At 39.9% G+C, this 27,994-nt stretch overlaps 2 protein-coding genes and 1 pseudogene across 2 annotated transcripts; 1 reads left to right on the forward strand and 2 right to left on the reverse strand.

Moving 5' to 3' along the window:
* Nucleotides 1–19,462: 19,462 nt before the first annotated feature.
* LOC149401492 (uncharacterized) lies at nucleotides 19,463–20,152 on the reverse strand. Its single transcript, XM_089610747.1, has one exon. The coding sequence runs from the start codon at nucleotides 20,150–20,152 to the stop codon at nucleotides 19,463–19,465; it is 690 nt and encodes a 229-aa protein (XP_089466873.1).
* A 1,387-nt stretch (nucleotides 20,153–21,539) lies between these two features.
* Nucleotides 21,540–24,454, reverse strand: LOC149401493 (uncharacterized; annotated as a pseudogene).
* A 2,132-nt stretch (nucleotides 24,455–26,586) lies between these two features.
* Nucleotides 26,587–27,552, forward strand: LOC149401494 (uncharacterized). Its single transcript, XM_089610749.1, has one exon. The coding sequence runs from the start codon at nucleotides 26,587–26,589 to the stop codon at nucleotides 27,550–27,552; it is 966 nt and encodes a 321-aa protein (XP_089466875.1).
* Nucleotides 27,553–27,994: the final 442 nt, after the last annotated feature.

Here is a 27,994-nt window from a genome sequence, read left to right on the forward strand (position 1 = left end):
AGACTATTGTGGCGTCTTTCATTCCCCCCTCAATCTTATCAATAGTTCAAATTACAAACTACTGTGGCGATTATCACTCCACCCAAAACACCAAACCGACCCTTCCTTTCAACCTATCCAAAAACCATCAAAAATTCCCTACAACAACAAAACAGCAAACCTTAATCAATATTGAAGCAAAGACTTATTGAGGCAACCCACGTAATTCTGCAACGATTTGAGCTTCGTTCATCGCAAAGGCAGCGAGGTTCTCATCATCTTCATAGCTTACTACTTCACCAATAGGCCCTGTTCAGAATCACATAGTGACTCTGAACTCTGACTTTCTCAAATGAGAATACGTAAGCTATGAAATGGCATGTCTCATTTCAGGATTGAGGTAAACATGATGCAATTCATACGTAGTGACCTCGAGAAATAAGAGGTTAAATGGTTTATTCTTATCTTGTCTCTAGAAGTGCACTGGTCAATTCAGTACCTTCAGAAGATACCTAGAAGAACTATAGAGTCTCCAACTCTCAATGTCCCATAACCAGACATCATAGATTCTCCTAACAATCGTACTGAGATCAATAGTCCTTTGATCCTTAGACTGCGAATATATTGTTTAAAGCAAACCATGAAGAGTTTGTTCATGCAAATCTACATTTGTCTGTTCATATGTTGTTAGGTCTGTTTATGGACTAAAGACTAATGTTTTATCATAAAGCTTCAGACAAGGAAGAATGAATGAACGTTTCAACTTTTATTAATAAATAAGCAATTACAAGAAAGAGCCTTTGTGAGACTTTATTACATCAAATGTACAAAAGTAAAGACTACAACTCTTCTTGTGGGCACCATTGACAACACTGTATCCGCACAGTGACATGATAGTTCTCAAATCCCAGTTGGCAAATAACCTGGTGAAAAGGTTTCTCATCGACAATGGCAGTACTGCCAACATTATCTTCAAAACCACCCTAGAGCGCATGAAGCTTGACAGGCTGTGCCCAACTCCGGCCCAAACACCCTTATTTGGTGTTCACTGGGGAGAGAGTCATGACTGAAAGCATGATCGATCTTCCGGTCACCTTCGGAACTAACATGGGCATCGAAGTCACTACGTATGAATTGCATCGTGCTTACCTTAATCCTGAAATGAGACATGCCATTTCACACCTCACGTATTCTCATTTGCGAACGTCAGAGTTCGGACTCACTATGTGATTCCGAACAAGGCCTATTGGTGAAATACTAAGTTGTGAGAATGTCATGAGTAACTTTGTGAAGTTCTCATAGATATGAAATTCATGTACAAGATTGCTGAAATGCAATGTATATCACCTCATGCTTTGTTCGTTGGAGTGTGAATAAATGAACTGGCCAATGTCCAAATTGAGTCTTGACTCTTTTGGATGAAACAATGTGACTTGTTAGCTCCTCGTCAATACATTGTTTCTAACTTATTCACAAGCGACAAAGGAGTTGAGGAAATAACAGCTAGAAGGGTAAAATGGTAATTTTGTAAATCCCGACTAGCTGATGATATTCATGAAGGGTAAACACTGATAATATTATGTGGATCCACTCATTACAATTAGGTTGAATTCTTGAGTAGAAAATAAATTCATTTGAACCGAGAGATTTTCAGTGTCAACTCTTTAGTGGAGTCAGTTGACATTAAGCTAAACTTGGAAAAGGTTTGTGAACTTTTGAGTCCAAGTATTTAGCAGAAGCTTTGTTCATTTGGATCCATGAGGTCACTGTCACGAATCGCATCGAGTAGGAATAGTTAAACTGGAAGCTAAGTCAAAACAAGAACGAAAATAGTCAAAAGGGTATTTTTGAGGGAGTCATGGTCCTTTTTCTAGTGGTTGATCACTAGTCTCCCTACAATGTCATCATTTGTCGACCCACGCTGAACAAACTAAGGGCTATTACTTCCACATACCAGCTACTGGTGATGTCCCCGATCGAAGAGGGAATCGGCATCATGGACGGTGATCAATAGCATGCCAGGATATGCTACGTCCAAGGAGTAGACGGCAAATCTGCAAGAAAGACAGTTAACACAATCCCCCAACATAAAGATGGCTACCCATACAATACAAAAATGCGCTACACCGAGATCGAGAAACTTTCTCTAGCTCTCGTGATTGCAGCTAAAACGATGCGCCCATATTTCCAAACTCACCCTATCGCAATCCAAACTGCGCGTGGCGATCTGGTCCCAAGAATTGAGCGAGCACGGGATTGAGTTCCACCTAAGGATGGCTATAAATGGTCAGGCCTTAGCCGACTTGTGGCATAATTATCCTACACTCCCGACATGGAAAGAGTGGAAAATGACTCGACCAATGACTTCTTGGTATGAAAGAGAAAGGTCGACCCAATGGGTCACATATGGGAATTGCACGTAGGTTGAGCATCTAATGCCTGGGGAGCTGGCGCCGCCATCATACTAATGAACCCCGATGGGGAAAAGTTACGGAACGCCATCCACTACGGAATATAGGCCTCCAACAACGAGGCTAAATATAAAGCCCTTATCATAGAGGTAGAGCTAGCACAAAAGCTCGGTGCCAGAAAACCTGAGAATACAATGCGACTCGTAGTTGATCGTAAACAAAATTAAAGGCGATTACACCGCAAAGGAGCCCAACATGGTCGCCTACCTGCGGAAGACAAACTCCAAACTCGATGCCTTCTCTTGGTTTGATATCCTCCAAATCTCGAGAGAACAGAACTCTGAGGCTGGCGCTCTTGCTCACCTCGTGTATGGCATTGACAAAGATGGATTGGGGACTGTCCTGATCGAATCCCTACCACGACGATCCGTCTCCTGAGACGAGGTAAGAACCATAGAGCCATCCTTAGGTGAAAAGGGGGACGCCTCTGCCAACATGGATAAGCCTAATTATCGAATTCCTGCAAAAAGGGGGACTCCCCGAAAACTGCAAGTAAGCCGAAAAATTGAAATCCCTAGCATCCAAGTATACGCTTTGAGATGACGTACCCTACAAGCACGGTTACTCGACGCCGTTGCTTCAATGCCTCGATAGCGTCGAGTCGTCCAAGGTTCTCCGCGAAAGATCTCAAAGCTGGGATCTCACGCTGTTGGTCGTCGAGTCGTCCACTCTGTTAGGATCTCACACGCGCTCAAAGCGCTCAAGCAAAGCTAGTTTTGCCTACGATGAAGAAAGATGCTTGCGAATAAGCAAATCGCTGAGACAACGCAAACACTTCTCTGACATCCCAAGACATTCACCGACTCCGTTGAGCAGCATCATCGTCCCACGACCCTTCGCCAAACTGTAGTTCCAGCCACTTGGTGAAGTAGTCGATGGCCACAACAACATATTTGTATTGTCTATCTCATGCAGTCTATTATTTGAGTCAGTTCATGTCATACCTGGAGCCTACACCTAATTGTTAAAATATTATGTTAATTTCGTGTATACTCTCCAGAATAGTCTAAACATTGTTAAAAGGCCCATTAGGTTGATTGTTAGATGGGCTTTATTTTTCTCCTTTTTTAGTTAGAGCTGATTAGTGTGTGGGATTAATTCCCTTAGCTGTACACGTTTTTTCTTAGCTGTTCTTAGTTGTCAACAGCTGATTATTTGTTTCCTTGTATAGTAGGATTAGGTTTCCTTATTTGTTTATTTCCCTTTCCTTGTAATGTGTATAAATACACGTCTGCTGCTAATGAGAAAATATCAATTCCGCACATCTCTTTATTTCTGTTTTGCTTATATGGTATCAGAGCTACACAAAACCCTAAAACACATATAGGTACTCGTGATCATACACCATGGCCGAGTCCAATAATACCAGTTTTACTGGAAATTCTTCATCAACTCAAGATCAGTCTTCTTTCACTAAAGGAGATTTAGAGCAAATACTTAAGATGTGGTCATCTCATCAATCAACAACAACCTTAGCTAAAAAAGGTATTCATGTAGCAGCCCTTAAAACAACCTTAGAAAACTCCAATCCTTGGATTTTAGATTCTGGTGCTACAAACCACATGACTACCTCATCAAATCTTTTCCATACATATTATCCTTGTTCTGGTCATGAAAAAGTGAAAATTGCAGATGGATCTCTTTCAGCCATCGCTGGGAAAGGTTCAATTATTTTATCACCATCCATTACTCTTTCTAAAGTTCTCCATGTTCCTAAACTTGCCTATCACCTCTTATCCGTTCATAAAGTGACAAGGGATTCACAATGCAACCTCATTTTTACTCCTTCTGGTTGTAATTTTCAGAATCTAAGTTCGGGGAAGATGATTGGCAGTGCTGAAGAAAATGGAGGGCTCTACTACTTCACATCCGAGACCACCTTGAGTAAACAAATTCAGAAACCTCTTTGTTCTAGTTTATTTTCCGTATCTGATGACATTATGTTGTGGCATTTTCGTTTGGGACATCCAAGTTTTGGTTATTTAAAGCATTTGTTTCCCTCTATGTTTCATAATAAGAATATTGATTTTTTGCAATGTGAAATCTGTCAATTGGCAAAACATAAAAGGTCTCATTTTCCTACTTTGAAATATACACCTTCTAAACCTTTTGCTTTAATTCATAGTGATATTTGGGGGCCACCTCGTGTAAAATCTTTAACCGACACTCGCTGGTTCATTACCTTTATTGATGATCACACTAGAACCACATGGATATACCTTTTAAAGGATAAATCTGAGGCTGAAAACACTTTCAAAATTTTTTACAACATGGTTGAAACTCAATTTGATAGCCGTATTCAGATTTTGAGAACTGATAATGGTAGAGAATATTTTAACAAAATCCTTGGTGAGTTTTTAAATGAAAAAGGCATAATCCATCAGAGTTCTTGTGTCTATACACCTCAACAAAATGGAGTTGCCGAAAGGAAAAATAGACATCTTCTTGAAGTTACTCGAGCTATAATGTTTTCTATGAATGTTCCAAAACGTTTTTGGGGAGAAGCTTTGTTAACTGCTACATATCTAATTAATAGAATGCCAAGCAAAATCCTTAGCTATAAAACTCCCATTTCTACACTTAAATTTTTTTTTTCCGGAGAACAAATGTTTCACACATCTAAATCCTAAAATCTTTGGGTGTATAGCCTTTGTACACGTTCATGATCATGCTATAGGAAAATTGGATCCTAGAGCAATTAAATGCATTTTTCTTGGTTTTTCACCAACTCAAAAAGGTTTTAAATGTTATGACCCTAGCTCGGGTAAATTCTTTGTAAGTATGGATGTCACATTTTTTGAAAACCAACCTTTTTTTTTACAAAATCCCTCTTCAGGGGGAGAATAATATTGAAGAGTGTTTTTGGGATTTAAATCATTCTCTGCCTATTTTGGATCTGCCTAATATTTCTAGCCGTATACAAAATGTCCCAAATGCTCCAAATAATCAAAATGAAATGTCATCATATAATGAAAATGGAACTGATTCAAATGAGGAACCAATATCTGATTTCCGTGTTAACTCAAGAGTGCAATCAGAAAGTGAAGTTGAGACTCCAGCACTGTCATCATCAGAACCAAACACGGATCAAGGTAATTCTTCTCCTTTCATCTCAAATTCACCCATTCTTGATGAGTCAGCCGAGAGTATAAGTACACTTGAAATTCTAGATGAGCCAATTGCCCTTAGAAAAGGAACCAGAAATTGCACCACTAGACAAGCCGAGAAGTTTCCCATGTACCCCTTGTCTAATTATGTCTCATATAAAAATGTGTGTCCTGCCTTTAGAGCCTTTACCACAAATTTGTTGATTGATGAGATACCTAGATCTATTTATGAAGCTCTAAGTATTCCTAAGTGGAAAGAGGCTGTTTTAGAGGAAATGAGAGCTTTAAAAAAAATGAGACTTGGGAACTGACTGTGTTGCCTGCAGGAAAAAGAACAGTTGATTGCAAATGGATATTTACTATCAAGTATAATGCCGAGGGAGAAATTGACAGGTACAACGCAAGGCTGGTTGCTCGTGGGTTCACTCAAACCTATGGGCTGGATTACGAGGAGACCTTTGCTCCGGTTGCCAAACTAAACACCGTCAGAGTCCTACTCTCTCTTGCCGTGAATCTTGACTGGCCACTACGACAATTTGACGTCAAGAATGCCTTCCTCAACGGAGAACTAGAGGAAGAAGTCTTTATGCAGCCACCTCCGGGATTTGATCACACGGCCAATGGGAAAGTGTGCTTTCTTAAGAAGGCAATGTATGGACTCAAGCAATCTCCACGAGCGTGGTTTAGCAGATTTACTAAGGCGATGAAGGATCAGCAATACACGCAAGCCCACAGTGATCATACCATGTTCTACAAACATTCTCTAAATGGTAAACTCGCCATATTGATTGTTTATGTGGATGACATTGTGATGACAGGTGAGGATTAGGCTGAACTCAGCAAGTTGACAAGATTCCTAGCTCAGCAATTTGAAGTGAAAGACCTAGGAAGTCTCAAATACTTTCTAGGTATGGAAGTGGCCAGGTCCTCAAAGGGGATTGCAATCTCACAACGAAAGTACGTGCTCGATCTACTCAAGGAAACAGGTCTACTCGGCTGCAGACCTACCTCTACTCCAATTGATCCAAATCATAAGCTCACAATGACAAATGATGATGAGGATCCGGCAGACAAGAAAAGGTATCAAAGGCTGGTTGGGAAATTGATTTACTTGGCTCACACACGGCCAGACATTGCATTTGCAGTGAGCCTTGTAAGTCAACACATGCACAATCCATCCAAGAATCATTTAGAGGCTGTGTATCGCATTCTACACTACCTTAAAGGAAGTCCGGGAAAAGGAGTTTTATTCAAGAAGGATGATGGGAGGCAGATTGAAGTGTTCACAGATGCTGACTATGCCGGGTGTTCAGATGACCGGCGATCAACCTCATCCTATTGTACCTTTGTTTGGGGTAATCTTGTGACGTAGAGAAGTAAGAAGCAAGCTATTGTGTCTCGAAGTAGTGCAGAGGCAGAGTTCCGAGTTATGGCGCAAGGTATTTGTGAGATCATTTGGATCCGAGGCATCTTAAATGAGCTCCGGGTTAAGTTCACAGCTCCCATGAAGTTGTTTTGTGATAACAAGTCTGCCATCAGCATCGCCAACAATCCGGTTCAACATGACCGGACAAAACACGTGGAGATAGATCGTCACTTTATCAAAGAGAAGCTAGAAAGGGGGGAAATTTGCACGCCATTCGTTCCAACATCAGAGCAGCTAGCAGATGTTCTCACCAAAGGGCTTTACAAGACAAAGTTTGAAGATTTTTTAAGCAAGTTGGGCATGATAGATATCTTTGCACCAACTTGAGGGGGAGTGTTAAAATATTATGTTAATTTCGTGTATACTCTCCAGAATAGTCTAAACATTGTTAAAAGGCCCATTAGGTTGATTGTTAGATGGGCTTTATTTTTCTCCTTGTTAGTTAGAGCTGATTAGTGTGTGGGATTAATTCCCTTAGCTGTACACGTTTTTCTTAGCTGTCCTTAGTTGTCAAGAGCTGATTATTTGTTTCCTTGTATAGTAGGATTAGGTTTCCTTATTTGTTTATTTCCCTTTCCTAGAATGTGTATAAATACACGTCTGATGCTAATGAGAAAATATCAATTCCGCACATCTCTTTATCTCTGTTTTACTTTTAGTTTTTAGGCCTAAATAATGTCTTCTAGGCCCATTTAAGCTAGGGCAACAAGGAGCTCCGAATTTGCTTTGTATTTTCCTTATTTAAGTAGGTTTCATGAATGAGAAAGGCAGACTATGTTTTTGATTAAAAAGTGAGAGAATTCTCTTTGTTTCTTGAAGAAACTTTTGAACTTATCAAGGTATTCCTTGTGGCGTTCATCCCTGACTTATTGATGAGGACATGCCCCAAAAGGAGCCGCAAGCAAAATACCAAGTGCCGGAAGGACCCGTGACGAGAGCTCGAGCGAGGAGATTCAAGGAGGAGCTTAACAATCTGATCATCAAGCTCCAAGATGAAGAAGGTGACAAGCTCGCAAAGGAGAGGATTCAAGGAATCCAAGAAACAACAATGAAGAACGTTATTTGGGCTGAATTGAATTAGTCAGACTATTCCTATCTTTCTATTTTTCAGTTTATGTTATTTGGGCCAAGACATGTTATTTAAAACGCCCATAATGGTTTGTATTGGGCTGGTCCTTTGTTTTATGCTTATTAGTACTTAAATAAGGCTAAATGGGCTTATTAGGTTATGGGGCCCATGGAGCTGCGAATTTGACCTTTGTAAACTCTATAAATTAAGCTTGTAGGCTGAATGGAAGACACAATTCTGATTTCGAGTTAAACACTTTTCTTTGAGGATTTTCATTCTCTCTTTGGTTCGTTTAGAACTATTCGAGTCTCTTACAAAGCGGTGCGTGTAGGAGTTCGAGCCCGACTCATCAGACGGCCATTCGCATCCGTCCGTGGCGTCATTCGATCCACCTTCGTTCCTAAAACGTAGACGATCCGTCGCTGTGCTATTGGGGTATCGGGTCTCGGAGCTTAGTCGGCCAAGGTTCGTATCAGTTAGTGGCGATCTCCTAGGAAAACCGGCGATCAAATCTGTGTATGAGTCGTGGCAAGCTTATCTTGACCTGTAATGGTGTATTTGTTGGCGAAGGCTATTCCAGTGAAGGGATGGTCAAACTATGTATTATTGACAATGTTATTAATGAAATTTCTCCTTCTGCTTATATGCTTGATTCTGTTTCTTTATGGCATAGTAGATTAGCACATATTGGTTTTAGCACTATGAAAAGGTTAATTAAATGTGGATTAATTTCGTGCAAATCTGATAAATTAGATAAATGTGAAATATGTGTGAAATCTAAAATGATAAAGAAACCGTTTTATAGTGTAGAGAGAAATTCTAAGGTGTTAGATCTTATACACTCTGATATATGTGAATTTAATGGCATGTTAACCCGTTGGGCATATAGGTATTTTATTACCTTTATTGGTGATTGCTCTAGATTTACATATGTGTATCTTTTGAAACATAAAGATGATGCTTTTAATGCTTTTAAGGTGTATAAGGCTGAAGTAGAAAATCAATTAGGAGTTAATATTAAAGTCCTTAGAAGTGATAGGGGCGGTGAATATTTTTCTAGTGATTTTAATGTTTTTTGTGAAGAAAATGGCATTGTTCATGAATGTTCCGCACCTAGAACACCACAACAAAACGGTTTAGCCAAACGTAAAAATAGGACACTTCAAGAGATGATAAATGCCATGTTAATGCATTCTGAATTACATTTTAGTTTGTGGGGTGAAGCTTTACTTTCCGCATGTCATATTTTAAACCGTATTCCTTTAAAGAAAACCCAAATATCTCCGTACGAGGTATGGAAAGGGAGAAAGCCGAATATTGGGTATTTCAAAGTGTGGGGGTGTCTAGCCTACTACAAAAACATGGATCCTAAAAGGACCAAGTTGGGTCCTCGAGGGATACGAAGTGCTTTTATTGGCTATGCTACGAATAGCAAGGTATATAGACTTCTAAACTTAGAGTCTAATGTCATAGTAGAATCCGGGGATGTGGAATTCTTTGAGAATCTTAACTCGAATGGAAAAGAATCTCAAAATTCCACTAATGAAGAACCTCCACTAGGCGAGCTCGATCGCCAGGGAGGATCGACCTCAAGGCGAGCTCAAACCTCAGGCGAGCTCGACCTCCATGCAGGTTCGACCTCCAAGCGAGCTCGACCCTAGGTGAGCTCGACCCCTGGCGAGCTCGACCTCCAGGCAGGTTCGATGCCTCGAGAAGAAAGTCCTTCTAGGGTAGTTGTAGAACAACCCGAACTTCGGAGAAGCAAAAGAGTCCGTAAGACTAAGGAAATAGATTCTCGTCCTATTTCTTTTTACCTAGTAGAAGGAAATAAAGAGAGTTTTGCTCGGAAAATTCCTATTATTCTTCTTATTGAAGATGATCCTAAGACTTATAATGAAGCTGTGGCTTCTCGAGACTCTGCCTTTTGGGAAGGATGCTATCCAAGATGAAATGGATTCTATTATGTCAAACCACACTTGGGAGATTGTCGATCTACCCAAAGGGTCGAGACCTATTGGGTGTAAGTGGGTGTTCCGAAAGAAGTACCACTCTTAACACTTACAAGGCTAGATTAGTAGCCAAAGGATTTCGACAACGAGAAGGAATTGATTACTTTGACACATATGCACCGGTAGCAAGGACAACAACAATTTGAGTGTTGTTTGCCTTAGCTTCTTTGTATAACCTCAATGTTCATCAAATGGATGTCAAGACGGCATTTTTAAATGGAGATCTCGATGAGGAGATTTACATGGAGCAGCCGGAAGGTGCTTCCGGGCAATGAACAAAAGGTTTGCAAACTTGTTAAATCCTTATATGGATTAAAACAAGCACACCCAAACAATGGCATCAAAAGTTTGACTCAGTCATACTTTCGAATGGATTTGTTCCTAACGTTTGTGACAAATGTTTGTACACAAAGGTGCGTGGTAACCTTGTGATCTTCCTATGTCTCTATGTTGATGATATGTTGATCATTAGCAATGAGATGAAAGGAATATTAGAAACGAAGAGGTTTCTATCTTCCACTTTCAAAATGAAAGATCTTGGACAAGTTGATACTATTTTGGGTATCAAGGTTCGTAGAACCAGTGGGGGTTATGAACTTAGTCAATCACACTATGTTGAAAAAGTGCTTGATAAAAGTTCAAACATTTAAATTTCAAAGAAGTGAACACCCCATTTGATCCAAGTGTAAAACTTGAAAAGAATGATGGAAGGGCTGTGGCTCAATTGGAATATGCTAGTGCGGTTGGTTGTCTTATGTACTTGATGCAATGTACTCGACCAGACATAGCATTCGTCGTTAGTAAAATGAGTAGATTTACTAGCAATCCAAGTGCCGAGCATTGGAAGGCCATTGGGAGAATTTTTGAATTTCTTTTGAAAACCAAAAATCTTGGACTTAAATACGGTCAGTTTCCTGCCGTACTAGAAGGATATACTGACGCAAGTTAGATATCGAGTGTCAGAGATAACAAATCTACGACGGGATGGGTGTTTACACTTGCCGGTGGGGCGGTTTCTTGGAAATCAAAGAAACAAACTTGTATCACTCATTCGACCATGGAATCAGAGTTCGTGGCTCTTGCTTCCGCAGGTCAAGAGGCTGAATGGTTGAGGGATCTTCTTTTAGAAGTTCCATTGGCTAAAGACAATATATCAACCGTGTCGATACATTGTGATAGTCAATCAACTTTAGCGAGAGCATACAGTGAAGTGTATAATGGAAAGTTTAGACATATTAGTCTGAGACATGACTATGTGAGGAAATTGATCAAAGATGGAATCATTTCGCTTACATATGTTAGATCAAGCTTTAATATTGCTGATCCGTTCACTAAACCTCTTGCAAGAGATTTGGTGAGATCGACCTCAAGAGGTATGGGTCTTAAACTCTTTGAGTAGCGATCTGACAATGATGGCAACCCAACCTAAGGTTAGGAAATGACTAACAATTGGTTCAATGGGTACGAACAAGTCATTGAATTGGATATTCATAACATTATATAATAATGTTGACTGTTACAATCGGGAGGTTGGGTTTCTTAACTCTTAATGAAATTCAGTCTTGAGGACAAGTATCTATACGTAACAGAGATACATTAAGAACTTCACCTATGTGAATTTCGGGATGGTGCCGTCCCAAAGTGAGAGCTGGAGTTTCTCTCATGAAAAATTCACGAGACAGGATGAGCACATGGCCATTAACGGTGTTAAGCGTGTGATATAGGCGAAGAACACTAAAGGGTGTGTGTTGAGTAACACCGATTTTATCACAAGGAAAATGGGTTCAAAGTCTGGCTACCTAATTTCCGATAAAGTCTTGTGTTGCTTATACTAAGGATAAGTTCAAATCGAAAGATACCTATCTGTACTAACACTCTTTGTTTCTTTTCTGGATTCTATTTTGACTTTTCTGAACAAGTGGGGGATTGTTGGAAATTGAGTAAAATTAAATAGATATTTTAATCAGCTCAATTTAATTTGTTCACTAAAAGACAAAATAGTGTGTTGTTGATTGAGAAAGTGAGTTTGTGTGTGGGAAAGAGTCCCACATACAAAATACTAAGGTGGAATGAGAAAGGTCGACTTGACGAAGTGACGAAGTCATTTCAGCTCGACTGGGCGAGGTCGACTGGACGAAGTGACGAAGTCATTTCTGCTCGACTGGGCGAGGTCGAACTCCAGGTGAGCTCGACCTCCAGGCGAGATCGACCTCCAGGCGAAACGTCACGATCCGCGAGCTTCTCGCGGCGATTCACGCCAACGGTCGCGTCTCCTCATTTAGTAGTTATTTTTAGTTACCGTTTGAACTAACGGTCACGTCGCTTTGAAACGAGCTATCGTTTGGCCAACGGTCGTGTCGTTTGCGACTATAACCGTAGTTCGACCGAAACAGTGCGTCTGTTCGTCGAACCTCTTCGCGAACAGGTACGATTGCTTATATAATCCAACTTCGGATACAGTAATCAATACAGGTTTTCGAACCAACTTTCTCTCTTCCCGAAACACTTATCTAGAAACACAGTTCTTGCTTATTTTCGGATTTTCACTCTGTCTTGGTGCAGTCCGAACTAGGCTTGTCGTATCCTGCGGTATTCTTGTACAGAAACCTTAAGACATTTTGGGGTACTCGAAATACTATAAGGAAAGCGTTCATATGCGTGATTCAAGCCTCGAAGTCTTCAATTTCGAAGAATTATCTAACAAGTGTTCTCTTGGGTTCTTATGAACTTTTATCGAACTTATCAAGACTAGTCTTGTGGCGTTCAAACCCGACTCATCAGACGGCCATTCGCATCCGTCTGTGGCGTCATTCGATCCACCTTCGTTCCTAAATTGTAGACGATCCGTCGCTGTGCTATTGGGGTATCGAGTCTCGGAGCTTAGTCGGCCAAGGTTCGTATCATGTGGTATCAGAGCTGTGCTCTACGTTTAGGTTTGCTTATCCAATTTTCTAATTTTTTTTTCGTTTTATTTGTATTCCTTTTATTTTGTTGAAGTACATTTTCCAGAAAAAAAAAATCAAAAAAAAAGAGATAGATCCAAAAAAAAGGGGGATCTGAACAAAAAAAGAATAAAAAAAGAAGAAGATGGATTTTGATGAGTTTTTGAGTGTGGCAAAGGATATAATTCCAAAAGTGTTGCTGAAAGGAAAAGGGTAAAGGCCCTTGACAAGAAATGGGATGTTTTGACAGAAAAATTTTGTATCTGGTTTGAACACCAGACCTTCCAACAAAAGAAGAAGAAAAATGCTCAACATCTCGAAGTTGTTGAAGAAAAGGAAATTCTTGTGGGAGAGGAGTTAGTGACTACGCTAATCGAGGAGTCTATTCCCATAAAATTAGAAGTCCCGAATTTTGCAGTTCCTTATTTTGAGGATAACAAGAATATGGAGGACGAAGTAATTTCGTTTCAAACGAAGAAGGTCAAGATTTTCTCTCCCATCTCTGAATTCAACAACCTACTCGATTTGAGGACAAATCTTCTTCAAGAGAGAGAGAATGATGTGATGCCACATGCAAAGAAACAAAGGCGTTTCATGGAGCCAATTCCAAATTCAGGAGTTGAAGACTTCAAAGAAGAGTTTCATGGCTTAAGCAAAGATGAATGGAAGAAATATAAAGCTAGAGCCAAAAGCAACGCAAGAAGCAAACCCAACCACGAGGCCAAGGGCGGCGCAAATAAAGGAAAGCTTATTCATGTCATTTTAAGCAGTTTGAGTTATTTATTTGTTATTTTCGTAGTTAAAAATAATAGATGAAGGTGGAGTCTTTTTAAAGTGTTTTTGGGCTTTAGTTATGCTTAATGAAGCCCATGTGTGTTAGGTATTAAGTTAGGCTTTTAATTTTAATGTTATCAGGCCTAAATAATGTTTTGTAGGCCCATTTAAACTAGGGCAACAATGTACTCCGAATTTGCTTTGTATTTTCCTATTTAAAGGAGGTTTCAAGCTAAATGAAAGAATCCAGATTTTTATAAAAAAAAATATGAGAGTGTTCTCTTGAGTTCTTATGAACTTTTATCGAACTTATCAAGACTAGTCTTGTGGCGTTCAAACCCGACTCATCAGACGGCCATTCGCATCCGTCCGTGGCGTCATTCGATCCACCTTCGTTCCTAAATTGTAGACGATCCGTCGCTGTGCTATTGGGGTATCGGGTCTCGGAGCTTAGTCGGCCGAGGTTCGTATCACTCGTACTCCTCTTGATGACACCATAGTCTTCCGAAACGTAATCTTCGGACGAATAAAGAAATATGGCGTGTTACCACACTCTTTAATCTCACACGATCAAGAAACAAATGTTGTTTCAAGATCTCACTCTTATTTTCTAAGAACAGAAGAGCAATTCCAAGGAGTAGAGAGAGAGAGAGAATCGGCCAAGGGAGATAGGGAGAATCTCTTGGTCGAATTTTCTGAAATGCACAAGTCTGTTTTTCTCTTCTCATGACCCCCTTATTTATAGTAGTGGAAATGATATATTCTTAGTAGTTTCCAAAATATATTGTTTCCTTTTATTATGTTCAAAGTAGTGAATCTAAACTTGGCCACTGGATCCTATCTCATGAATCCTACTTTCTCTCTTAGCCAACAAATCAATATATCTGAGATTTTATTTCCTCTTTAAATATAGAAAATTTATTAATGAGAAAATAAAGGAAATATCTTATTTCCTTTTAAATATTATTCTCATCAATATTCATGAGAGAGAATAAAAGACAATATCTTATTTCCTTTTAAACATTATTCTTTCATTAATATTCATGAGAGAGAATAAATGACAATATCTTATTTTCTTTTAAATATTATTCTCTCATAATATTTATGAAGGAGAATAAAGGACAAGATCTTATTTCATTTTAAATATTATTCTCTCCTTATATTCATGAAAGAGAATAAATGACAATACATTATTTCTTTTTAAATATTTTTCTCTCTCCTTTATTTAAACTAAAGAGAAAATATTGGTAAGTACCAATATGGCATGGATGATTTCTATGGCACACGGCCAATGGGTTTTGGCGCAAATTCCAATGCCCGAAACCCTAAAATTCGTTCACCTCATTTAGTGCAAGGCCCAATTGCTTAAAACCCAATTAATTATTTATTTACTTAGTCCAATAATAAACAAAAAAGTAATTAATTAATTATTTACCTAATCAAACAATAAATAATTAATACTACCATAAATAATGATTTAATTCCGCAAATACCCATATTTCATAATTGATGCTGTCAATCACAATTAGAGCTTGTGAGATTATAATAATGAAACACATTATTATTAGAGGTTCTTTATTTGTCTTATCGAAGACGAATCGGGGACTATGGACCCCGGAATAGAAGCTTAACAAATCCGATGAAAAGACGAAAAAGTCATTTCGCTTTTCCACATTGATTCGTCTAATCTTGGTCAGACTCCACCTAGGTAAGCAAAGACTTAACTCTCCTTTATACTTGAATTATATTTACTCATCGTGACGAGTGTCCACCGATCTTATCAGTACGTGATCAAGATCCTCCAGGTTCATCCCGTATCAAGAAAGGTCAATTAATCTGTTATACCTTTCTTGATACATATATACCCTAAGCACTATTGCTTCACCAGCGAAAGATTCATCCGAACATACAAAATTCGGAAGTGCCGGTAATCTATCAGTTCTGGAATCAACCCTTAGGTGAGTCAACATTGACTTTCTTTCAAGAAGGCTGGATTCCGTATCTATCAACCACTTCCCACTCGAATCATGCTCCGAATCTTCCAAGACATAAGTTGTGATTAGCATGATAGTAGCCTTTTAGCGAATGAGTCAAAGAGTTCGGTAACATGATTTAGATCAAGTCTCACTATGACCATCATAGCGACCCGGTTAGTGTGTCGTAACGGTACTTAAAAGACACATCTACAACAAAATCTGTCCGGGTCATACTCTTACCACAAGTGTAGAATGCTCGCACGTCGTGATCAACCTTCACTAGTGTTCCGTATATATGACTTTAGATACAGCTGTCCAGGCATGTATCAGTCATCGACCATGTTTTAGCAACACCGCCCGAACTCAGGTGCCCAGCACGTGACTTAGCTTAATACAGAGGCTATGGATAATAGTTGCTATTGATTCTGCGAATCAGACCTCAACCCACTAATCATATGATGCTAATAAAGTAAACCATAATTCTATGTAGTAATAATTTATTTAGTATCTCTCGTGCGCAAGAATTCATAACAGTCTACCACGACGCACCCAAAGCCATCTAACCACAACGCACCCAAAGCCGCCATAAGGCACACTCAAGCCGTCTAACCACGACACAATCAAAGCCGCCATAAGGCGCACCAAAGCCGTCTAACCATGACGCACTCAAAGCTGCCATAACGCGCACCTAAGCCGTCTAACCACAACGCACCCTAAGCCGCCATAAGGCGCACATAAGCCGTCTACCACGACGTACTCAGAGCCGCCAAGGGCACCTATGCCGTCTTCCACGACGCACTCTAAATCGCCACAGTAGGCGCAACCTAAAGCCGTCTCACACGATGCACCAAGTTGCCAAGCGCGACACGGTCAAAGATGCCTAACACAGCGCACCCACGCCGTCACGACATTGCGACAGACTCGTCCTAACCCAAAAAAGCGACACGCTCGCTAAGGCATAAGGACGCGAATCACATAACGGTTCGCATGTCTCAGGCCTAACCTCCGCAAAGGCAAACATGCCAACACAATTGCTAAGGGAATAGGAGCCAATTCCTGCCAAGGCAGAAGACTTGTCAAAACAGTCGACAAGGATGCGTGCCTACCAAAATACATCATGTCTAATCGGAATGAGAGCACGCGCCAACAATGAAAATGAGCAGACTTGTTCAAAAGATCATAAAAAGCAAGCATTCGAACTCGAAGACAAAAAATATATTTCATATAAGTGAGCAACTGCTCCGGAATTGCTACAAAGTAAGCGCTAATGCAAGTGCGCCGAAAAGAGAAAAAATCCTAAAAAGCAAGCGCTAAGACAATTCTGTTGAAAAAGGAAATTCCTAAGGAAAATGCGATGTGCTAAACGCTTGCGCTGAAAATAATCGACTACTCGAAGTCGACACGTTCGTCTCTACCACTAGGAGGCTTGACCCCGTCAAGCGGAGGGAACAGAAAGTCAAAAATGGCGAAAGTGATACCCCGAGAGACATTCTCGGCCGTGGTAGGTTCTCGACACTCCACCGCTGCAACACGCCCAACTTCCTCGACCCCGACGTCCAAAGAGTCACGCTCGTGCTCTGCCCGGACACAGGCAGCCTCGCTTGATGCAAGTTGCCCCTGTATAATGTTCATCTCATCCGTCCGGGTGTCCAATTGGCGTTGGAACGTCCTCGGGATCGGGAGGGAAAGACGGTAACCACCTAGCCGACGCCATCAACTCAGAAGAACGAAACCAGTCACTAGCATTCCGAGTCTCCGACATGCCTCCTATTTCCTCCACAAACTCGAGACTATCTGCCTCTGCCCCCACGTCGACAGAAAAGACAGCCAGAAGACTGAACCAGAGCGATACCTCTCCAAAGGCGACAACCGAGACCAACACGTACTGAATAGACCAGTGCACTTCTAGCGACAAGATAAGAAGAAACCATTTAACCTCTTATGTCTCAGAGTCATTACGTATGAATTGCATCCTGCTTACCTCAATCCTGAAATGAGACTAAAAGAAAAACAGAGATAAAGAGATGTGCGGAATTGATATTTTCTCATTAGCATCAGACGTGTATTTATACACATTACAAGGAAAGGGAAATAAACTAATAAGGAAACCTAATCCTACTATACAAAGGCAGTACACCCAAAGATTTTAGGATTTAGATGTGTGAAACATTTGTTCTCCGGAAAAAAAAAATATAAGTGTAGAAATGGGAGTTTTATAGCTAAGGATTTTGCTTGGCATTCTATTAATTAGATATGTAGCAGTTAACAAAGCTTCTCCCCAAAAACGTTTTGGAACATTCATAGAAAACATTATAGCTCGAGTAACTTCAAGTAGATGTCTATTTTTCCTTTCGGCAACTCCATTTTGTTGAGGTGTATAAACACAAGAACTCTGATGGATTATGCCTTTTTCATTTAAAAACTCACCAAGGATTTTGTTAAAATATTCTCTACCATTATCAGTTCTCAAAATCTGAATACGGCTATCAAATTGAGTTTCAATCATTTTGTAAAAAATTTGGAAAGTGTTTTCAGCCTCAGATTTATACTTTAAAAGGTATATCCACGTGTTTCTAGTGTGATCATCAATAAAGGTAATGAACCAGCGAGTGTTGGTTAAAGATTTTACATGAGATGGCCCCTAAATATCACTATGAATTAAAGCAAAAGGTTTAGAAGGTGTATATTTCAAAGTAGGAAAATGAGACCTTTTATGTTTTGCCAATTGACAGATTTCACATTGCAAAAAATCAATATTCTTATTATGAAACATAGAGGGAAACAAATGCTTTAAATAACCAAAACTTGGATGTCCCAAACGAAAATGCCACAACATAATGTCATCAGATACGGAAAATAAACTAGAACAAAGAGGTTTCTGAATTTGTTTACTCAAGGTGGTCTCGGATGTGAAGTAGTAGAGCCTTCCATTTTCTTCAGCACTGCCAATCATCTTCCCCGAACTTAGATCCTGAAAATCACAACCAGAAGGAATAAAAGTGAGTTTGCATTGTGAATCAGTTGTCAATTTATGAACGGATAAGAGTTTATAGGCAAGTTTAGGAATATGGAGAACATTAGAAAGAGTAATGGATGGTGATAAAATAATTGAACCTTTCCCAGCGATGGCTGAAAGAGATCCATCTGCAATTTTCACTTTTTCATGACCAGAACAAGGATAATATGTATGGAAAAGATTTGATGAGTCAGTCATGTGGTTTGTAGCACCATAATCTAAAATCCAAGGATTGGAGTTTTCTAAGGTTGTTTTAAGGACTGCTACATGAATACCTCTTTTAGCTAAGGTTGATGTTGATTGATGAGAGGACCACATCTTAAGCATTTGCTCTAAATCTCCTTTAGTGAAAGAAGACTGATCTTGAGTTGATGAAGAGGCTCTAGGGCTGCTTGGCTGAGACTTGGGTGCCGTGGACTGAGAGGCTTGAAAGGCACCCTTGTTGTTGTTGTTGAAGGGCTGTGGAAGATCATCAGGTTTGCTGTGAAGCTTCCAGCACTTTGCTTTGATGTGCCCTATCTTTTTGCAGTACTCACAAGTTGGAGCATTGTTGTTGTAGCGGCCAGAGGAATTTCTTGGGTTCCGGTTGTTGTTGTTGTTATTGTTGTTGTTGTAATTAGGCTTGGAAGACACCATTGCACTCGTTTCTGAATGTGTTGGTGCAGCCTCATTCTTTCCGGATCCCAGCATGACTTATCGACGAGTTTCCTCTCTCCGGACTTCCGAAAAAACCTCCCGGGTGCTTGGGAGAGGGTCTCGGCCAAGAATCCTTCCTCTGACTTCATCAAGATCTGCATTCAAGCCAACCAAAAATTTAAAAACTCTTCCTTTCTCCACGAGCTTCTGGTACAAGGCGCTGTCCTTTGGGCAGCTCCACTCGTGGTTGCAATAAAGGTCTTCCTCTTGCCAAAGCATCTTCAGATCGGTGTAGTACTTTGTCACTGACTTCTCGCCTTGTCTAGCCTTGCTCAATTGAGTTTCTATCTCAAAGAGTGTGCCAGCGTTGCCAAGATCAGAGTACGTCTCTCTAACCGCCGTCCAGATGTCACTTGCTGTAGGAAGAAAAAGATACGTCCTCCCTAGACCTGCATCCCTAGAATTAATGAGCCATGACATAATCATGGAATTTTCAGCCTCCCAAACGCCATATTTGGCTGCATCTTCCTTCACGTCTGGTTTGGTTGTGATTCCAGACAAATAGCCAAATTTGCCTCTCCCTTGAACGAAGAGTTTGACTGATTGAGACCACTCCATGAAATTACTCCCATTCAATTTATGGGAAGTGATGGAATGAGAAGAATTGTCAGCTGAGATAATAGGATTAATCCCAGGTTGAGAAGAAGAAGAATTTCCAGTAAAACTGGTATTATTGGACTCGGCCATGGTGTATGATCACGAGTACCTATATGTGTTTTAGGGTTTTGTGTAGCTCTGATACCATAAAAGTAAAACAGAGATAAAGAGATGTGCGGAATTGATATTTTCTCATTAGCATCAGACGTGTATTTATACACATTACAAGGAAAGGGAAATAAACTAATAAGGAAACCTAATCCTACTATACAAGGAAACAAATAATCAGCTGTTGACAACTAAGGACAGCTAAGAAAAACGTGTACAGCTAAGGGAATTAATCCCACACACTAATCAGGTCTAACTAACAAGGAGAAAAATAAAGCCCATCTAACAATCAACCTAATGGGCCTTTTAACAATGTTACACGTTAATTAGACTATTCTGGAGAGTATACACGGAATTAACATAATACTTTAACAAATCAGAAACATTAAAGCTTGCACTAACACCATACTCACCAGGTAAGTCAAGCTTGTAGGCATTGTCATTGATGCGCTCCAGAACCTGGAATGGTCCGTCACCCCTTGGAAGTAATTTGGAACGCCTTTGCTCCGGGAATCGCTCCTTTCTCATGTGCAACCAAACCCAATCCCCTGGCTCAAAAATCACTTTCTAGCGGCTCTTGTTGGCATTCTTTGCGTATTGCTCAGTACGTCGCTCTATGTTTTGCCTTGTCTTCTCATGAATCTGTTTCACAAGATCTGCCTTCTTTTTCCCATCCAAGTTAACTTGCTCACCAATAGGCAAAGGAATCAAATCCAAAGGTGTTATTGGATTAAAACCATAAACAATTTCAAAAGGAGAGAACTTAGTTGCAGAGTGAACACTATGATTATATGCAAATTCAACATGTGGCAAACAATCTTCCCAAGCTTTCAGGTTCTTTTGAATAATAACACGCAACAAAGTGGACAATGATCTATTTACCACTTCAGTTTGCCCATCGGTTTGTGGATGACAAGTAGTAGAAAACAATAGTTTTGTTCCCAACTTTCCCCACAACGTTTTCCAAAAATAGCTCAAGAATTTCGCATCTCTATCTGAAACAATTGTGCGAGGCATGCCATGCAACCTAACAATCTCTTTGAAAAATAGGTCAGCAATGTTTGATGCGTTATCAGTTTTGTGACATGCAATAAAATGTGCCATTTAGAAAATCGATCAACGACCACAAAAACAGAATCTCTCCCCCTCTTAGTCCTTGGTAATCCCAAAACGAAGTCCATTGAAATATCAACCCAAGGTGCACTAGGAATCGGAAGTGGTGTATACAAACCATGTGGTTGTTGTTTAGACTTGGCTTGTTTACAAGTTATGCATCGCTCACAAATCTTTTCAACATCTCGTTTCATATGGGGCCAATAGAAATGTTCATGCAACACACCCAATGTCTTAGCTACCCCAGAATGACCCATCAAACCACCAGAATATGCTTCTCTAACAAGTAGTTCACGTAATGAAGAATGAGGAATGCATAATTTATTTTCACGAAATAGAAAACCTTCATGAATAAAAATTTTTCCATTCGCCTCACTAGAACAACATTCAAAAGCTGCCCCAAAATCAGAATCAGAAGCATACAATTCCTTAATGTACTCAAATCCAAGCAACTTAGAATATAGAGTAGAGAGTAGAACGTACATGCGAGATAATGCATCTGCCACAACATTCTCCTTACCTTGCTTATATTTGATCACATATGGAAATGTTTCAATGAAGTCCACCCATTTCGCATGTCGTCTATTTAGTTTGTGTTGTCCCTTCAAATGCTTCAGCGACTCATGATCCGTATGTATCACAAATTCTTTAGGCCAAAGATAGTGCTGCCAATTTTCCAAAGTCCTCACCAATGCATGTAATTCCTTATCATAAGTAGGATAGTTTAGGGCTGCCCCACTCAACTTTTCACTAAAATATGCAATTGGTCTTCCTTCTTGCATCAAAACTCCACCAATTCCTAAACCTGAAGCATCACACTCAATTTCAAACGTTTTAGTGAAGTTAGGCAAAATAAGCAAAGGGCATTAGTTAGTTTTTTCTTGATCAGTCTGAATGCCTTTTCTTGCTCAGCTCCCCATTTAAATGGGATGTTCTTCTTGATGACTTCGGTTAGCGGCGCTGCAAGGCTACTAAAGTCTCGAACAAATCGTCGATAAAAACTAGCCAAACCATGAAAACTTCTTACCTGACTTACCGAAGTAGGCGTTGGCCAATCGTGAATTGCCTTCACCTTTTCCTCATCAACTTCAATCCCTTTAGCACTTACAACAAAACCAAGAAACACAAGCTTATCCGTGCAAAATGTACATTTCTTAAGATTTCCAAATAAGCTTTCTTTCCTCAAAACTTCTAAAACCAATTTTAGATGTGCAACATGATCCTCAAGGTTTTTGCTATAAATCAGAATATCATCAAAGTAAACAACAACAAAATGTCCAAGGAAAGCACGTAAAACTTGGTTCAAAAGTCTCATGAATGTACTCGGGGCATTGGTTAACCCAAAAGGCATAACTAACCATTCATACAATCAATATTTTGTCTTAAATGCAGTTTTCCACTCATCTCCTTCTTTCATTATAATCTGATGATATCCACTCTTAAGATCAACTTTAGAAAACACAAACGATCCATGCAATTCATCTAGCGTATCATCTAAACGAGGAATAGGATGTCGATACTTTACCGTGATGTTGTTGATGGCTCGACAATCAACACACATTCTCCATGTCCCATCCTTCTTCGGCACTAGAATCACCGGAACAGCACACAGACTCATGCTTTCTCTCACATGTCCCTTCTCCATTAGCTCGCTGACTTGCCGCTCAAGTTCCTTAGTCTCCTCCGGATTACTTCTATAGGCTGGTCGATTTGGGATTGTGGAGCCAGGAACAAAGTCGATTTGATGTGCGATCCCTTGAATAGGAGGTAAACCAGGAGGTACCTCTTCCGGAAACACATCTACAAATTCCTGCAAAAGAGAAAACGTTGCTCGGCAAAGATCCGGCAAGATCATCAGTACATAAAAAAGCCTCCTTGTACATGAGTACTATAAGGGGCTGATGGGTGAATAATGCTCTCTTGATCTCACTTTTTTTTTGCCATGAGACTAACTTTTTCACTCATGTCTCTCTCTTTCTTTTCAAATTCCTTTTTTTCATCTTTTTCTCTTTCTTTTTCTTTTTCTTTTTCTTTTTCTTTTTCTTTTTCTTTTTCTCTTTTTGTTTTTAATTTCAATTGATCAGCAAGAACTTGATTGGGACATAATGGTACAAGTGTAACAGGTTGCTCTTTAAGAGTAAAAGAGTACCGATTGGTGAAACCATCATTTGAGACCCTCCTATCAAATTTCCATGGCCTCCCCAAAAGCATGTGACAAGCTTCCATCGGCACCACATCAAAAAGCACCTGATCTTCATACTTGCCAATCGAAAATGCCGCAAGAACTTATTTTGTCACCTTGATGGAAACACTATCATTAAGCCATTGAAGACGGTAGGGTCGTGGATGCTTCAAGGTAGGCAGCGCCAATTTCTCGACAAGATCAATGCTCGCGACATTCGTGCAACTTCCTCCCTCAATAATCACAATACACACCTTCTGGTTCACGAAGCATCGAGTATGAAACAAATTCTCGCGCTGATTATTTTCTTCTTTTTTCACTTGTGAACTAAGAGCTCTCCTCGCGACTAATAGTTCTCCATCGACTGGGTATTCACCATCGTTGCAATCCTCAAGCGGTGGCATGTCCTCATCTACTTCATCTTCCTCATCCTCCGACTCAAGCTGACGTTGTGCGTTTATCACCATAACCCTCTTGTTTGGGCGAGTGCTTGCTATATGTCCTGACCCTCTACATTTGAAACACTTTATATCACGTGTTTTAGTAGAATTAGCCTCTTTGTTACCTTGTGTAGCCCCTGGTTGTTGTTTGACATTTTTTGAAGTATCAAATTTAGGATTGTTTGCTTGAAATTCATCTCGTCTAGAGGCTGCCCTCCACGGATTTGTTGAAGACATACTTGTCCCTCTCCTAGCCATGTTCCTCCGCTTTAGTTGCTGCTCCGCTTTGACGGCTTGGTGCACCATATTGGTCAACTCCACGTGATGTTGCATCTCCACGACATCCGCTATCTCACGATTTAGTCCATGCAAGAATCTGGCCATCGTTGCTTCTCTGTCCTCCACCACGTTTGCTCTTATCATTGCCACCTCCATCTCCTTGAAATACTCATCTACACTCTTTATTCCTTGAGTTAGACGCTGCAATTTATTGTACAACTCCCGATGGTAATAACTTGGAATGAATCGCCTCCTCATGATGGCTTTCATCTCCTCCCATGTCTCCACCGTGCGCTCTCCATTTCTCCTCCTTTCTTTCAACAACTGATCCCACCATATTATGGCATAATCAGTGAACTCAGTCGCTGCGAGCTTCACCTTCTTCATCTCCGAGTAGTTATGACACTCGAACACCATCTCTATCTTTTGCTCCCACTCCAAATAGACTTCAGGTTCATTTCTCCCCTGAAAAGATGGTATGGTCACCTTTACACTCCCCAAAATCATCATCCCTTCCAGGCCTTCCCCTCGTAGCTTCTCTATTCCCATTACCACGCCCAAACCTGCCCCAGTTGTGTTGACGCTCTTCTACACCATCTTCAGCAGCCTCGTCTTCAACACCTTCCGATACATCACCCTCTTCTTCAGCTCTTTGTGCTCGTCTATTGGGAACATTTGGTGCATGATTTGCTGCCATCCCTTCTATTCCATCAATCCTCGCATTTAGTTGCTCAAACTTCTCCGTCATCAACGCCACGAATGCCTCCATTTGAAGATTTCGATTAAGTGGTGGTTGTACGTATCTCCCATGATCAGATTCGTTTCCTGACATTTAAAATATATATTTTTTTATTAAAAAAACGTATCTGTTAGAGGACCTCACAAACACTCGCTCACGTGTTTCTCTCAATAATGTATCCGCTCAACACTCGTGTTTAGAATAAAATGGCTTTTACCCTCAAATAATCTCACACTCTTGCCTTTTTCCACTCTAGTGTTTTCTTTTCTTCTTAATCACACTAAGTAAACAACAAGTGTTTCGAGTAGCAATTCAATGTGTTAAACAACTCAACAAACCACGAGACTCAAAAGCGAAGGATAAAATATGAGATAAACAACCCAAACTAAGTATATTAAAAATGGTCTATTACCAATTCTTGAATCATACCATAAACAAAAGTACTACAAAGATAGATCTTTCTTCATTTTGCTTTTTTTATTTTTTTGCTTTTTATTTTTTTTCTTCCTTTTTTTTGCCTTTTTTTTTTATAAATTATAATGATAAGAAAACAAAGAAAACTGAAAGTTGTGCTAAAAAAAATAGGGAAAACCTACATTATTATTTTTTTTTTTTAGAAATGACACAAACGAAATTAAAATAAATGATAGACAAACTTTTCCTTAGAACCCCAAGCTCTGATACCAAATGATATGTTCCTTACCAACAAATGTGATAAGACCTGATGTGATCCCACATGCAAAGAAACAAAGACGTTTCAAGGAGCCAATTCCAAATTCAAGAGTTGAATACTTCAAAGAAGAGTTTCATGGCTTAAGCAAAGATGAATGGAAGAAATACAAAGACGAGAGCAAGGAAAATGATAATCGAAGAAGAGGAGAGCTTATTCACGTCATTCAAGCCGTTATTGAAGAAGACTCATTTTAGTTATTATTGTTTGAGTTATTTATTTGTTATTTTCGTAGCCAAAAAACAATGGGTTAAGTTGGAGTCTTTTTTAAAGTGTTTTTGGGCTTTATTTATGTTAAATGAAGCCCATATGTGTTAGATATTAAGTTAGCCTTTTAATTTTAATGTTATTGTTAAAGTATTATGTTAATTCCGAGTTATTATGCACATGAGAAAGGAGCGATTCCCGGAGCAAAGGCGTTCCAAATTACTTCCAAGGGGTGACGGACCATTCCAGGTTCTGGAGCGCATCAATGACAATGCCTACAAGCTTGATTTACCTGGTGAGTATGGTGTTAGTGCAAGCTTTAATGTTTCTGATCTGTTAAAGTATTATGTTAATTCCGTGTATACTCTCCAGAATAGTCTAATTAACGTGTAACATTGTTAAAAGGCCCATTAGGTTGATTGTTAGATGGGCTTTATTTTTCTCCTTGTTAGTTAGAGCTGATTAGTGTGTGGGATTATTTCCCTTAGCTGTACACGTTTTTCTTAGCTGTCCTTAGTTGTCAACAGCTGATTATTTGTTTCCATGTATAGTAGGATTAGGTTTCCTTATTAGTTTATTTCCCTTTCCTTGTAATGTGTATAAATACACGTCTGATGCTAATGAGAAAATATCAATTCCGCACATCTCTTTATCTCTGTTTTACTTTTATGGTATCAGAGCTACACAAAACCCTAAAACACATATAGGTACTCGTGATCATACACCATGGCCGAGTCCAATAATACCAGTTTTACTGGAAATTCTTCTTCTTCTCAACCTGGGATTAATCTTATTATCTCAGCTGACAATTCTTCTCATTCCATCACTTCCCATAAATTGAATGGGCGTAATTTCATGGAGTGGTCTCAATCAGTCAAACTCTTCGTTCAAGGAAGAGGCAAATTTGGCTATTTGTCTGGAATCACAACCAAACCAGACGTGAAGGAAGATGCAGCCAAATATGGCGTTTGGGAGGCTGAAAATTCCATGATTATGTCATGGCTCATTAATTCTATGGATGCAGGTCTAGGGAGGACGTATCTTTTTCTTCCTACAGCAAGTGACATCTGGACGGCGGTTAGAGAGACGTACTCTGATCTTGGCAACGCAGGCACACTCTTTGAGATAGAAACTCAATTGAGCAAGGCTAGACAAGGCGAGAAGTCAGTGACAAAGTACTACACCGACATTAAGATGCTTTGGCAAGAGGAAGACCTTTATTGCAACCACGAGTGGAGCTGCCCAAAGGACAGCGCCTTGTACCAGAAGCTCGTGGAGAAAGGAAGAGTTTTTAAATTTTTGGTTGGCTTGAATGCAGATCTTGATGAAGTCAGAGGAAGGATTCTTGGCCGAGACCCTCTCCCAAGCACCCGGGAGGTTTTTTCGGAAGTCCGGAGAGAGGAAACTCGTCGCCAAGTCATGCTGGGATCCGGAAAGAATGAGGCTGCACCAACACATTCAGAAACGAGTGCAATGGTGTCTGCCAAGCCTAATTACTACAACAATAATAACAACAACAACAACCGGAACCCAAGAAATTCCTCTGGCCGCTACAACAACAATGCTCCAACTTGTGAGTACTGCAAAAAGATAGTGCACATCAAAGCAAAGTGCTGGAAGCTTCACAGCAAACCTGATGATCTTCCACAGCCCTTCAACAACAACATCAAGGGTGCCTTTCAAGCCTCTTAGTCCACGGCACCCAAGTCTCAGCCAAGCAGCCCTAGAGCCTCTTCATCAACTCAAGATCTAAGTTTGGGGAAGATGATTGGCAGTGCTGAAGAAAATGGAGGGCTCTACTACTTCACATCCGAGACCACCTTGAGTAAACAAATTCAGAAACCTCTTTGTTCTAGTTTATTTTCCGTATCTGATGACATTATGTTGTGGCATTTTCGTTTGGGACATCCAAGTTTTGGTTATTTAAAGCATTTGTTTCCCTCTATGTTTCATAATAAGAATATTGATTTTTTGCAATGTGAAATCTGTCAATTGGCAAAACATAAAAGGTCTCATTTTCCTACTTTGAAATATACACCTTCTAAACCTTTTGCTTTAATTCATAGTGATATTTAGGGGCCATCTCATGTAAAATCTTTAACCAACACTCGCTGGTTCATTACCTTTATTGATG

The sequence above is a fragment of the Urtica dioica genome, chromosome 4 (assembly GCF_054948205.1).
Source record: "Urtica dioica subsp. dioica isolate 48M chromosome 4, U.dioica_male_clone48M_v1_H2, whole genome shotgun sequence".
Taxonomy (NCBI): Eukaryota; Viridiplantae; Streptophyta; class Magnoliopsida; order Rosales; family Urticaceae; genus Urtica; species Urtica dioica.